The sequence below is a fragment of the Sceloporus occidentalis genome, unplaced genomic scaffold (assembly GCF_023333645.1).
Source record: "Sceloporus occidentalis isolate IW3139 unplaced genomic scaffold, rSceOcc1.0.p SCAF_159, whole genome shotgun sequence".
Classification (NCBI taxonomy): Eukaryota; Metazoa; Chordata; class Lepidosauria; order Squamata; family Phrynosomatidae; genus Sceloporus; species Sceloporus occidentalis.
The window spans coordinates 2,010,889-2,026,687 of NW_028317139.1; the positions used below are offsets into that span (position 1 = coordinate 2,010,889).

Sequence of the window (15,799 nt, forward strand, 5' to 3'; positions counted from 1 at the left end):
TTCAGTTATGGAGTTATTAAGCTGTAGCAATAAAATTAGTCTCAATATATGGATGTAATGTACGTCAGAAGAACAACAGACATGGAAACCAAAGAAGTCCCTTTAGTGATTCTCAGCTGTCCATTAAAAGACTGTTTGACAGCCGTACTTCGTCAAGTGGATGGGCATGGAAGATTTCTGCAATCTATGCCAATATGTAATACAAAATGCACTGCCAGATAAAGTGGTTTTAAAATATGTTAGAAAACTGTTGTATTTAATTCACATGCTGAGATGGAACGAAAATGTCAGGTCCTATTAACTTTTTCAAATAGCACGTGATTTCATCTTACTAACATCCACACTAATTCTTACATTCTATGGATGTGATTTTTTATAATTGAGTAAAACTACTGGATAACTCAATCTGAATTCTTATCATTTTATATTAATAGTGACCTTTCTGCCTGTATTAAATATTCTAGAATAACTTGTCAGAGATAAATGCTCAGTGAACTTTATGTTAAAGCAAAACCATGCGGGGAGAAATCCCACAAATCTTGTGATTGTGAAGCATGTGTCTGATGGACAGTTCACTTATTAATCCAGGGGCAATGTTAATTAAAGGACAACTTTTAAAAGGAGCTGCTTCAAAAAATGTTGACTGGCATCAAAGATTGAAGAAGCAAGGGTGTAACATCAAATCCTGTAGTCAGTAATGCAGCGCAGCATTTTTTTTGTTATTGGGGTTAGGCTTTTGTCTAACTGCCTCTACTGAAACTAGGAAGCATACTTAAGTATGTTTCCTGCACAATACCACTCCCATTCTAGTTGGAAGAAACTATACAGAGCTTGTGCCACTTGTCAGGGGGTGCCTGGCCAGCCGGGTGCAGGCCAAGTTGCCCAACGGCAACCTAATGCGGCCCCGCAGCTTACCGCAGTGGAGCTCACGTACTGTAAGAGGAAACTCTCTTTTCCCACCCAGGTTCCTGCTTTCCCTGTGTAGGAAAGGGAGTTTCCTTGCACAGTGTATGGGGTCCACAGCGGTAAGCTGCAGGCCTGTGTTAGGCAGCCATCAGGCCGCAGAGACATCTGTGAGGCCCCAGTGATGCTCAGCCAGCCCCTAGACCAGTGAAATCTGCAAGAGAGATAAGGGGGTGCACGAAAGTGAATGGGTGAATTAATGATCAAGTGACCGTGTGAGTGTTTAGGGGTAGAAATGGTATATGCAGGCTGTTAAGGGGGCAGAGGTGGCACAGGCAGGTGGCTTCAGGGGTAGGGGTGACACCGGCACGCTTCTTCAGGGGCAGAGGTGGCACAGGCAGGTTGCTTCAGGGGCAAAGGTGGGACAGGCGGGCTGTTTTAGGGGCAGAGGTGGCACAGAATGGCTCAGTGTATAGTGATAGGTGTTATGGTGTACCATATCTGTTCAGTAAATGTTATTTCATTAAACTTATTTAATTTATTTATAAGCTAATAATTGTTTTTCACATTTCTACTGTTTTCCATTTGACATACAGTTTACAAATTTGTGAAAAATATTCTTGCCAACATTATTATTTTTTGTGTGGGGAGGGGGTGTCACAGGATCTGCCCTGAGTGCCAAATACTCTAGGTACACCACTGGTTTCTTATCAGTTTGTGTCTCATCAGATGTTAAATATTTTGTGTGGGTTGGTGATATCATTTTGCTATAAAGTTTTGCAAACAACCACTTGTCTTTCCCAGTATTTTAAATGATCCAGCTATAAACAGATCAGTAGAAACAGCTAACAGGTACATAATATAAGAATAAGCACTGCTACAGTAAGAAGAAAATATATATGACACATAATAAGCATACCTGGGAACTTCTGGGCTCCGGCTACCTCCGGTGGAACGCGGCCAGGACTGTACACTGACGTCAGCGGGCGGTCCCATTGACGTTAATGGGAGTTCTCGCTGCAGGAAACACCCCCATTTAAGGGAAAAATGGGAAGGGAGCGTGGCATGTCAAGACTCCGCCCCAGCCACCCGGAGGATTTGGGTCTCAACCCGGAGAACCGGAGAATCAGTGCTCACCCAGCAATCTCCGGGTCAAACCCGGAGAGTTCCCAGGTATGATTATAAGACTTGATTTAACCTTTATGCTGACAAGGTAATGAAGCATGATATCACTGATATTCCAAGCATTCAGTATCAGTGTTAGGAAAGAACATGCATCTATTATTTATTTATGATCGCATTTATTATTACTGAAGTAAGCAAAGAGAAATAAGGAAGGTAGAATTGAGTTTGTGTTGCGTTGGTAGTCTCTTTAAGATGCTTAAATTAAGTAAATCATAGCTTCACTGCCATCAGCTGAATTTGAAAAACTCAACCAAGTTTAAACTTCAACTAAACTTGACTTCCAACTTCAATCAAGCTGTAATTGAAAGCATAGCAGTTCTATAGAATTTCAAGTGAGACGGCAGCTGGGTTATTAAGGGGTTCCATCTCTGTAGCATCATCTCAAACTCTAAGTACGGTAAACCAAAAAGATGGACAACCCTGACTGCCAACTCACTTGCAGAGTCCCAGCTCATTAGTGCTTGACAGCTAATCAACAGTTGTTGAAAGCAACATGAAATAAAATTGGCTGGTTTTACTAATAATTAAATTTAAGACAGGAGGCAAATATTATGTTATACCTTCCTTTACTACTCCCAATAGAAGCAAAGAAAAAAACTATACAGCAACTAGATAATTAAAAAAATTGATAGGATCTCCAATTGAATCATATTAATAATATTACAACAGACAGCCCCCCCAAATGTCCATAAGAGCTCATTCTCTGTCTGGCTCAATGATAACCGAAATCATGTGGAACTGAATGCGCAAATCAAACAGAATGTGGAACTGAATGTTTAAATTAAACAGAATGCAGAACTGGAAAACACAATCTGGAGTAAGTGATAACAGTCAGCCTCAAAAGGATTTAATAAACATTAACCTTCTTAACCTAAGAAAAATATATAGAATATAGAAAGGGAGGGATAATGTTTATCTTTAATAAAATTATTATTTTGCATCACAACATTAGCAAAGTCTACCAATTTTATCAAAAGACAGAAGGCTTTATATTATGCAAGTTTAATGCAGACATCAATTAATCAAGGATGCCAAAAGCATATGAAACAGGTTTAAAAGTAAAACTCTATAGTTACCCTAGACCAATCTGCTGCCCTAAGAATATCCTCCAGACTACCTTCAGGAGATAATCATACCTGGGAACTTCTCGGCTCCAGCTACCCGAAGCCTTCCCTTGCGGGATGTGGCCAGGACTGCACACTGACGTCATTTAAAGAAAAAATTGGGCGGGGAGCGGGGCGTGTCAAGACCCCGCTCCCGCGACCCGGAGGATTCTTGAGCAGCGATCACCCGGTGGTCTCCGGGTCAAACCCTGAGAGTTCCCAGGTATGGAGATAATGCCTTATAGGCCATAGCTCATCTGACTGAATGAGCTTTCAATGTGTAACATTGAATTTCTGCCATTTTCATACCCCATTCAATCCACCTATCAAGAGTAGATGACGATATTTATTAGAAGAAACTGTGATGAGGGTACTGGTGCCTTTGGTGAACATGTGCTATAGTGTATGGTGATAATACAGTATAATAAAATAAATACTTCCCTTCCTAGTATACTCACAGTGTATCTGTGATTTTCAAACAAAAAGACCAAAATGGGATGGTATCTTCATAAAAATGTTATGAATATGGAATGATTGCACTTACATACGGATGGACATACTCAAAAATTGTGTAAATCAGCTGTCACAATCCAAAGCTCCTGGGTGATCAGAAGCCGATATTCTTCTATGTGGAACGTAAGGCCCATTCGTTCCACAGCTGGTGTTGGGTGCTTTTCTTTGCTGTACCCCAAAGATGCTGATGTGAAATAACCGTGCCACAGCTCCCCTTTATTACCGTATTTGCTCGATTATAAGACGACCCTGATTATAAGGCGACCCCCCAAAATCTGAATATTAACTTAGGAAAAAAAGAAAAAGCCTGAATATAAGACGACCCTAAAGGAAAAAAGTTTTACCAGTAAATGTTAATTCATGTAAACTATTTTTTTAGCTATGATTGAGAAAAATATTTTTTTTGTTTTTATTTACTTGTATTTTCCAACCTGTCCCCCAGTTACGCACATCTTCCCCCAGGCTTGCCACACCAATATGGCACTGTGGCCCATGATATGCCTTTTAACCCTCTATATGCCACTGTGCCCCATGGTATGCCTTTTGACCCCCTATGTGCCACTCTGCCTCCAGAAATGCCTTATACCCCTTTATCCCATTCTGGCATTTAGGGGGTTAAAATGCATATTATGGGGCAGAGTGGCATATAGGGAGGTATAAGGCATTCCAGGAGGCAGAGTGGCATTAAGGGAGTTAAAAGGCATTGTATAGAGCACTCTGCCTCCAGAAATGCCTTATACCCCTATATGCCACTCTGGCATTTAGGGGGTTAAAAGGCATATTATGGGGCAGAGTGGCATATAGGGAGGTATAAGGCATTTCAGGAGGCAGAGTGCTCTATTAAATGCCCCCTTAACGCCACTCTGCCTCCTGAAATGCCTTATACGTCCCTATATGCCACTCTGTGGCATATAGGGTTATAAGGCATTCCAGAAATGCCCTATGCCCCCATTTAACGCACACACACACACACACACACACTTACCGGTGCTTCCAATTTCCTGCTGTATTGCCGGGGCAGCGGGTTGACATCTCCTTCCGCTGCAGCCGGAAGGAGGTGGAGTTGGCAGCGGGTGTTTGTCTGTGTCCGTCGCGCATACCTTCCCCGGCTGTCAGAGATCAGAGTTCCCCGAACTCTGATCTCTGACAGTCGGGGAAGGTATGCGCGACGGACGCAGACAACCCCCGCTGCTAGCCACACCTCTTTCCGGCAGCAGCGGACGTTGTCTACGCGAATCGCGTAGACATCAACCCGCTGCCCCGGCAATACAGCAGGAAGCACCGGTAAGTGTGTGTGGGGGGGTGTTAAATGGGGGGGGAGACAGGAGGATTCAGGTCCCCTGCAGTGGTGCGGGGGTTCTGGATCTTAGTCTCATAATCAGACCTCTATTTGAGGTCTGATTAGAAGACGACCCCGATTAGAAGACGAGGGGTATTTTTCAGAGCATTTGCTCTGAAAAAAAACTCGTCTTTTAATCGAGCAAATACGGTATTATAAGTAAAGTGCTGATGCAGGAAAAAGTGCCACTGCTCTGATAAAGTGCAAGTGCTGGAGAGTTTCATCCCCTTTATCAACTTCACTCTCGTAGGGGGTCCTGTTCCAAAATAGAATTGTCTGCAAATGATGAGTCTGAAACACTATCTTTTTTACAATAATTACAGACAAAACATGCATCAGAATCAGTATCAGAAGAGCTAACTAAAGAACCAGGCTGTATCCCAGGCCTGTTCACTTTAAGCAATTCTCCCTCATGAGAGGGTCCTGGTTGTGATTTTAAGACAAATCTATTAATACAGCTCGATGGTTGGACCGAGTCCGGAATTTGCTGGCGCTATGAGGCTCTACATAATTTAAAACTGACATTTTCTGTAATAGGACCATCACAATGTCACCTTTTTTCTTCCATGTTTAACATTATCCTCAGGATTGATTGAGCACAGGTCTAGTAAACAACTGGAGCAATATCTCCTGTCAAGGCAATCATATCAGACATGGCCAACCTATGTCTCCATAAAAGGCTTAAATAACATGAAGTATTCTCATTCTTTGGAGATATAGGATAAATATCCGTATACGCAGAATTGGATCTTGGGGAAGAATCAATCACAAAGTATATATAGATAGATAGATAGATAGATAGATAGATTAATTAATTATATATAAGTTTATTATTTTTGAATACATTTTTGTGACCTGAATAGGAAACAAACTGACAAGAACGCTTTATGGCTGCACCTGCTGGTTGTGAACAGAATAGCTGCATTGACGCTATGCCTGCAGAACTAGCTGGTTGCCTCACAATAAAACTGTGCACAGCAAGGTACAATGTCAGATTAGCAATAGATAAACAATACATATAAATAACTGCCATGTAAATGCACACACATAAAAGATAACAACTAAATGAAAATGTCACAATAATACTTTTCTTTCGGGGAGCAACAACATTTGGGGGGCTTTATACAGTATATATATATAAATATACTCTGGTGTAATATTGGTTCAATTGGAGATTCTATGAGATTCAATTTTTTAACAATTCAGTTGCTGTATATATTTTTTGCTGCTATTGGGAGTAGTAAAGGTAGTTATAGCATAATATGAAGCCTCTTGTCTTGTGTTAAAACGTAAACTTGATTCAGCAACATCTTAATTTGTACTGAATACACAGGTTTTGGGGCTTCAGTGGATAACTATAGCCCATGTACTGCCAAGTTAGGGCTGTTGAGATGTAACGGACAACTCGAAAGTTATTAAATAATCCTACTCCAAGTCAGCTTTTCCTTGTTGCAGACACATACAGTTAATTCATCAGAAGTGGGTAAGGAGTGTTTTTCATTAGGACTTTTTGTAGGGCATTTACACATGAGCCTGTTAGCAGGGTACAATAAAGCCTATAAGATGCATTATAGGAAAAATGCCTTATTTAAGAGGAGTATAAATATTTCAATTTTTGTGGCGATTCTGTGTGTTTTTAGACAATGGTCAATCTATCTATCTATCGATCTATTTATCGATCGATCGATCTATTGGTGCATGAAGATGCGTGTTGCATCCCGTTAACCTCTGTACTCAAAGGGTTGAAATCAGGTGAATCATTATTTTTGGAAAGTAGAGCTAATGAAAAATACAATATTGGCAGGGCCGGCCCAAGGCAAAATGCCGCCTGGGGCGAATTTTAAAATGCCGCCCCCCCCTTATCTACCCTTCCTCTCCCTCCGTCCCTGCCCCCCCCCCTTGTACTTACCTTTCAGCAGTCCTGCGGCGAGTCTCCCTGTTTGGTCTCGGTGCCGGCTTGTAATGCTGAGCGCCAGAAATCTTCCGGCACTTAGCATTATAAGCCGGCACCGAGACCGAACAGGAAGACTCGCCGCAGAGGAGAGAGAGAGGGGCGCCGAGCGGGTACTGACAGCTTGGTAAGCGAAAACCACTCGGCGCCCCTTTCTCTCTCTTTCGCTTTAAAAAAAAAAAAAAAAAAGGGCTTGGGGCGGCAAAGTGCCGCCCCTTCAAAAGTGCCGCCTGGAGCGGTTGCCCCACTCGGCTCCATTGTCGGGCCAGCCCTGAATATTGACGTATGAGAGGAAAATCCATAGCTTGTGCATCCACATGCATAACTTCCATTAAACGGTCGTGAAAAGTTTCTTTTTCTCCACGCAGCAATTATTACACATAACTAACAATAAGTGCTCGATTGTATAATAGGTACAAAGCCTGTGATTACCGCTTGATCGCCTGGCTTGTAAGGTTTCAAGTATAACGGGTTGCCGGGTAATCATATGCAAATGAACAATTATTCCACATCACTGTTTGCTTTCTTCCTCTGTAACTTGAAGCTTTCCGAAATTTGAAAGCAGAAAATATCATGGTTTTTTTAAGACTCTCTATTTATATGGTCGCTGACAACATAATCCAATATCCAGCTCCATGTCAGAAGGCGCTCTGTCTCTGATGTGATGGGGAACAAAAGTAGGCATTACTTGTCTCACCAAATCATTGAACATTTAGGTTGCCATTCCTGGGTAGGGTTACTGCCAGGGCATGAACCTGCTTGGTAGGACTGTCTTGGCAAATTCTAGACTTTATGATCATCCTAAATATTTCCTGGGAAAAAAGGAGTTGATAAGCTACAAGCTTTTTGTCTTTCTATTATGCTAGCAGTACTTCTGCTTTTTCGGAAATGTTGTCAAAGAAATGTGACTGTGCTTTTGGGACTCTGGGTACATTAGACTATGTACAGTAGGTCTTCATACCCCAACAACACCTGATACTCCGGAGCCCCATCACCGCACACTCAGTCCATAGAATCTGCCTGAAGAAAAAGTTTTTTTCTGTAAAGACTTAAACTTGTATCAGTTTTTGTTCTCATTATAGATACAGGATAGCTAAACTTTTAAATACCGCTATCCTGTATCAGCCTAGTTTTTTTTATTTAACATCAACATTACTAAGCATCTTCAGTTAGCTTGGGACCATGTATTCTGGTTGGGATATCATTCAGCATGTTCTGTTCAGTTGGAATACGTGGTATCATCTGGTAAGATACAATAAAAAATAAACATTATACATGGTAAAAACAGACAATATCCTGTGTGATGTGTTGTATTTTTTCTATTTTTTTGTTCTATAGACAGCTAAAAATAGCAACAGGTGAGTGGTTTTTCGAAGAGCGAGATAAGCGCTTCAAAAATGGCACAGTCCTTGGGAGTGACGTGGTCAGAAAGTCCATCATGAGAAAGATACCAGGTAACCCTTTGATGTGGTCTGTAAGCACCATATATCACCATGCACATCCTATTCACTTAAAAGGTTTAAAGTACCTCCTGCAGTCTCAATAAAACTGTCTGTGGAACAGAAAATAACTGTTGGGAGGTTGGGAATAACTGGTGGGTAGCTGTAATGATGGGTAGAGATTTAGCTAACCACCCATAATCATGGAACCCAAGGGCCTTCCCTGCCTTATGGAAAATGCTTTCTTGTTCATTTGGTGTCTTGATCATTGCCCCATCCACTATGTTTCCCCAATTAGTAGAAATATACATGTTGCCGTTTATGTAAATACAATTTGCCAGACACAACATGCATAGAATTTACATTGCATTGATTTACATTTTAACCAACGTATGCTTAGAACATATGCCACTGTTAGATGTTGCCAGCTGCTGGAACATCAAGTGAAAATTGCAATCCTAAAGACTTGGGAGTGACTTCTATATTGATATATGTATGTCTGTAGACTAAAGTGGAGATAAAACATACAGAAAAAACAGAATCCCTATATCATATATATACGTGAATTACATAGTATTACCATATACGAATACAATTCTAGCATAGACTCGAAAATCACAGATTATAAGAGATTTACAGTATAAAAAGTAACTAAGAATTTCAGCAGTTCTTAGAAAAGAAGTGATTGTTAAAGAGATCGAGCCATTGCTGTTGGAACATTATTTGCCAAGGCACTGACCTTTCAGATTCATAATGCCTAGAGGAACATCTACTTGTGTGTGGTATCACATCTGTGTGTTTGTATAGCTGACTTTTTTGCATGTGTGTGTGTATAGCAGCAGCTAAAACAGATGAAGAAGTAAAAAATCCAGCAAATATGGATGGGAAACAACAGACCACAAATAACGAAGCGGCATCAGGAAATGTCTCAGCTGGCAACGGAACTTGGTTTGTACCTTTTACCTTTATCAGCGGCCCAGAATTAAAATTGCCTAAAGCAATTACCATCCGTGTGTTGTGCCTGAAGTAGCAGCCTTATGCAAAATACGTGACATGTATGTACTTATCTCCATGTCAGCTAGGACCCTCTTGTAGTCTTCTTGTATATATGTATGTATGTATGTATGTATTGGCTCTTTCAGTGCCAATAATTTTCTTGCTATTGGAACCATAAGAGGTTAGGTGGAAGAGAACATGATAGGCAGCAGCTGTTTATTATGAAAGCTAAAAGCTCAGAGGGAAATCCAGCCTACTTGGGTGGTTAAAGGGATATACGGGATATGCATAAAGCTATTATAAAGAATTAATACATATAAAATTGAAAAATCCAAGACTAAATAAGGAATTGGTACTTTTTTATCTTTATCTAGGTCATCAAATAATGTTATTCTTGCTCCTATTTCATGGTAATTTATCATCTACTAGACACATCTCAGGAACAAATGTTTACAATGTAAACACCAGTCACTTTTTACTCTTTTTATTGCCATCTTTGTTCTAGGAAGAGATCTTAATAACCGCCTTTTCCTGAGTTATAACTACTTTGTGAACGCTCCTCCTTTTCTAGACGGATGTATTAGTTTCCAGTTTTAGTATATTGTAGGTTTACCTATAGGGCCTTGCAAACCTCAAATTGTGGATCAATTTGAACTTTCAAATATTTAAGTGATAAACCCTTTATCGAATAACTAATATATATATATATATATATATATATATATATAAATTCAAATGTAGTCAATAGATCAATCAGATATAAGGAACGTCTTGACATCCTTCCTTCTCAATGTGTCTACAATGTTAACAAATATACTTCACCATCTCCCCACCACTTCCAAGCACTTGCTCCTCACCTTTCCACCTCACCATCACCTTCCTTTTCTGTTTTCTTCCACACATTTTGAAACTTAATATTGACTGGTTTTAAGTGAATTAAATACACATCTTAATTGAAGATTTATATTCAACCTAGAAAACCAAGCCCAGGTGATTTATTTAAGGTTAACATGGGTAGGACATATGATTAGACATGTACTGGATTCTATGTAAAATATATTTATATTTCCAACCAGGTAATAATTAAATATGTGATATTTTCCCTTAAGTTGTTTTTTTTTCTCTTACAGTACACTGAACAAAACTGCTGTTAAACCATCAGGAAAAGGAGAAGATTCAAGAAGTATCCGTTCGGTTTTTGATACCCAAAGCCTGCGCAGTACCCGTTCAATGCCACGATCTGAAGGGTAAGAAAGAAAACTAAAACCTGCCCAACCCCAATACATTCTTTTCCTGACAGTTTTTTTTTATATTTCTGTTTCTCCAATGACTGGATAGTCCTTTATGTTTGTGAATAATATGTGAACTAATCTGGCTAAATAACATTTTATGAAATTAAATCCAAATTGCCAGATCAGACAGATACTTATAAGTGTGTGTTTTAGATTACGGTATAGCCCCTTTTTGTTGTAAGGGACTTGTTTGCTGGCATGCCAAGAAACAATGAAAGGGATGAAATGGTAGGAATGGGGAACAAGGTTAAGTTTTATATCACTGAGAAGGTTCTGAGCAGGACACCCAGCAGAAGCAGAAGAGGGAATTTAAACATACATATTATAACACAAGACCCAACGTCTGACTGAGGTTTGAGGATTTTAAAACAGGGAGACTTGAGAGGTATGATATACTGGTTTATTGTGCCATACATTAGCTTGTGGTTGACAGCCAATGAAGCTGTAGACAAAACCACAGAAAGATCTAAATGTCATCTATGAGGAATCATGCACCAGGTTTGCATGCCTATTAAACTTGTTGTTTAGATACACATTACATGGGAGCATCAACTGACTCCAACATTGCAAACAAATTAAAGCAGTTTTACAAGGCCAGAATGGAAAAAATAAAGTAAAATTGCACATATAATAAAACACGTTATTTTTTTAAAGTTAAGCATGTCAGTCATTCCAAAGACTTTATGGTACCTAGGAGCAAATGTCTTTGGACCATGATGCAGAATAGTGCCAACGGTGCTTTATAAATGAATGCTGATCATAACAAGATTGCTTTGTGCTACTGAGCTCCCAACTTGATGTACACTATACTATGGACAAAAGAATTGGGACACCAGACCATTACACCAACAGGGACTTTGATGACATTGTATTCTAAATACATAGACATTAATATGTAGTTGGTCCCCTGTCCCCTTTGCAGCTGTAACAGCTTTCACTTTTCTGTGAAGGCTTTCCACAAGATTTTGGAGTGTTTCTGTGGGAATGTCCCCTTCAGCATACCAAGTCATTTTGGCCAATGTTGTGCTTCTAAGTTTGTGGGGACAGTTTGGGGAAGGCACTTTTCTATTCCAGCATGACTGTGCCCCAGATCCATAAAGATCCATAAAGACATGGTTGGGTGAGTTTGGTGTGGAAGAACTTGACTGGCCTGCACAGAGCTTTGGGATGAACTGGAACAGAGATTGCGAGCCAGGACTTCTTGCCCAACATCAGTCCCCGACCTCACAAATGCTCTACTAGATGAATGAGCAAAAATGTTAATTGTCTATGTATTTAGAATGTGATGTGATAAAAGTCCCAGTTGGTGAATTAGTGGTCCCCCAATACTTTTGTCCTTATAGTTTATCTAAGAGGCACAAAGTAGGTGGATATATGGAGGGCATTGTCAATGTTAGAAAGGTTGAGATTATATGTGATTAAGTCTAATACAGAGCACACTGCCATGCACTGTGTGTTACATTACATTACTTTCTGGCACTGAAATAGCTTTATGAATGGGTCATTAACTCCATTTGTAATTTGCTCATTTATCATGGCTCCCTATCTTCATGATCGTTCTGTGTGCGTATACGCTAATGGAGACAGAAATTGGTAATTCATCACTTACTGAAACCAATTCATCAGCTTCGCAGAATGACAGAAATAGAGAAAACACTGCTTTTAGGGAGTTTTACCGCTTACACTAAAGGAGAACATGATTGCGACCAACAACCAGCCATTGAAAGTTATCATGTAATTCTATGTGCAGCTCAATTAACTAAAGTGATATCTGAAATGGTGTTTTATAAAACAGCACTCAGTGGCAAAATAAAACTTACACATAATCTTATCATTATTAATGATTGTTAATTTACACCTTTGTATCTGAAAGGGTCTGTACAAATTGAGTGCAGTTGCGTTTCCAAGGGAGACATGGATGTGTTGGGCAAAATGGCTGCCACAAACTCCACTAATGGCATTGCACACCTGACAGCAACTCCTGAAACGTTTTGTGTAAATTGATGAAGCTTCAAAACCTCCAACAATACATTGAAGTATATCCGTGCAACTTCACAGTGGAGTGCAGGACCTTAGTTATTCACTAACCTACAAACTGGTATAAACTGTGTGTATAAACATATTTGCCCCAATAATCCAGGTGTCCAAATCGGGTGTTGGGAAATGTGGCTGGAGCCAGAAAGGGAGAGGGGCCAGTCCAGGATGGTAGGTGGAATGGGGTCTTTTCTGCCAAAAGGAGTGTTCCTCTGACACTTGTTTGTTCTACACATATTGCTATCATAATAATATAAGTATGATAGACAGGATCTGCACCCCGGATATAGTCTTCCTCTGTGCACCCATATTACTTGAGAAACCTTGAAAAATAATTATAGGAAGGATTCTGCACGCAAAAATTGTAGAAAATGTGCTGCTGTGCACCCTTGTTTATGTAATGTTGGTCTTGGTCTCCTATGTACAGTATATACTGTATGTATGGCAAAATTCCTTGCCCTAAGATTTAAATATGAGACAGGGTTATGTAACATTTTATTTACTGATTGATTTCTATAAATCTATTATTCTATTGCAGCTTAAGGTCTTTAAAGCAAACAAGAAATGGAGAAGATGGATTAAGTATTCGTTCAGACCATGACACTCAAAGCTTGAGGAGCACCAGATCAATTGCACGCTCTGAACGGTGAGGAGACATATCTTCTTTCACTTCCACCAGGTTACATGATCTGTGGCTCAGTGATCAACCCCATTGATTTTTTTTAAACAGAAATCTAAAAGATACTTAACACCTTTCAATTTTCCTCAACTGATTTTGGCTAAGGTAGAAATATCTGTTTATTGACATATGTTATTGATTTCAGGAGGGAGCTTCTGTTTGTCTACAACATCCATTACTGTCCTCCAGCTTTTGTTAGAGAGTAGCTTGAGAGAAAAAACATGTTCTGTAGAGCTGGGATCTGTAGTTCTGACTGGCAGTTGGACGATCATAGGGAATTGTCATCTGAGTCCGATATAAATCCCATCCTGTCAAGAAAAAAGTAAAGATTAGAGTCGCTGTGCTCTGAAGCATGTTAAATAAATAAACCGATTATTTCATTCATCAAATCAAATGTTTGAAATGTCAGTGATTTAATACTGTTAACCTATGTTTTAATGGTGACTAATTGGTAATTGTTTTACAGAATGTTCAAAGGTGATATTCACAGTCTCCCTGAATCTTCACAAGCTGAGATGCTTTACCCTAGCCAGGATATTGGAGATACAGTCAGCCAAGCAAGCTTCAAAGTAGATTCACGTTCAGAATCCAAACGTACCTCTCCTGTTTCCATAAGGCAATAAGCTTTCAAATTTCCAAAATTGTTTGGATGTGTTGTCAAGTGCCTCACCAACATGAATCTTTTTTTTTCCTTTCATTTTAGGGGAAGTAATCACTCTTTGGACATGTCAGGTGCTGGTGTCACGTCCACAGGCAGCATTATTTCAGCACAAGGTTCTCCTACACCGAGTAAACGCAGCATGTCTTCCAACTACAGCCAGATGGTAAGAGGGACATTGCATCATTTTTGTTTTAAATGTTGACACATAGATAAAATGGAGTGGTTTTTTAATTTGTTTTTTTTGTAACAAAATGACCTTATGTTCAAGTGGAAGTCTCCCAGATGTGGCCATACCCCTTACCCATTAACATTTATTTAATATTACCGTATTTGCTCGATTATAAGACGAGTTTTTTTCCAGAGCAAATGCTCTGAAAAATACCCCTCGTCTTATAATCGAGGTCGTCTTCTAATCAGACCTCATTCTGCTGGGGCCGTGCTGCTTACCGGGCTTTGGTCGCCAGCAGCGTCGCTCCTACTAGCTGCAGGAGAACAGGAAGCTAGCACAGTCCTCACATAACTCTGCCTCCCCCCTCCTTCCTCTGGGGGCGGGGCCAGAGAAGTTGCTCGCACAGCCGGGCCCCTGCAGAAGTCTGCGAGTGGGAGATCTGCAGTTCAGGTAAGGGGGTGGGGGAGGGTTTTTGTGATTAATGTGTGAAGTATGTGTGGTTAATGGAATGAATGAGTATTTAAATGTATGTGAATGAATGTGTGTGTGATAGCATGGATGTGTAAGGGGGTGGTGGTGGTAGCATGGCATAAGGAGGCTGTAATCACACTACTATCATCCCCAGGTTCCAGCATGTACTGGCTGCCTTGGCTTGATAGGAGTGTGATTTCTGTTAGCAGTTATATATATATATATATATACCTCCAGAAATGCATTTTAACCCGTTAAAAGGCATATCATGGGGCAGAGGGGCATATAGGGGGTTAAAAGGCATATCATGGGGCACAGTGGCATATAGGAAGGTATAAGACATTTCTGGAGGCAGAGTGGCATATAGAGGGTTAAAAGGCACATCATGGGGCAGAGTGGCAAATAGGGGGGTATAAGGCATTTTTGGGGGCAGAGTGGCAAGCCTGGGGGCAGATGTGCATAACTGGGGGGGGCAGGTTGGCAAATAAAAGGAAATAAAGATATATATTTTTCTCAATCATAGCTTTTATTAAATATGAAAATTAGTTTACATGAATTAATATTTACTAGTAAAACTTTTTTCCTATAGGGTAGTCTTATATTCAGGCTTTTTGTTTTTTTCCTAAATTAATATTTTGATTTTGGGGGGTTGTCTTATAATCGAGCAAATACGGTATATAACTTCTGTAATTGAATAACCCCCTCCATGAAGTGATATTGAACAGTGCATATGAAAAAGCATTATTATAATGTCAAACTGTTCTTTTTACACTGAAAAAATAATTATATTTAAGGTTGCACCAGGCAGGCATCTGTTGTAGTACATTTTTGAAATTGAAGTTTGTTTAACTTTATCTAATCTCATGATATTTTCATAGCATTCTAATTTAGATAAAGGAATGAGAACAAGTAGCAGTATACCAGAGGATCTTTCTAAGGGCCATCAAAGAAAACCTTCTGACGCTCCCTCAGTAGCTGTATCCAGAGTATCTATATCATCAGGTATTGGGATTTACTGTAATACAGTGTGCATTTAGGCTTTTCAAATTAAAAAAAAATTGTTG

The 15,799-nt window shown here is 39.8% G+C and overlaps 1 protein-coding gene across 1 annotated transcript in view; it reads left to right on the forward strand.

Annotated features, from left to right (window-relative positions):
• Positions 1 to 15,799, forward strand: part of LOC149280157 (synaptotagmin-like protein 5) — a 58,192-nt gene that overhangs the window by 13,978 nt on the left and 28,415 nt on the right. The window contains exons 3-9 of the mRNA XM_089500772.1: positions 8,333 to 8,448; positions 9,270 to 9,381; positions 10,560 to 10,676; positions 13,294 to 13,401; positions 13,901 to 14,050; positions 14,138 to 14,258; positions 15,614 to 15,737. Coding sequence (XP_089356898.1) covers positions 8,333 to 8,448; positions 9,270 to 9,381; positions 10,560 to 10,676; positions 13,294 to 13,401; positions 13,901 to 14,050; positions 14,138 to 14,258; positions 15,614 to 15,737 — 848 coding nt within the window. The remainder of the gene's footprint in view (positions 1 to 8,332; positions 8,449 to 9,269; positions 9,382 to 10,559; positions 10,677 to 13,293; positions 13,402 to 13,900; positions 14,051 to 14,137; positions 14,259 to 15,613; positions 15,738 to 15,799) is intronic.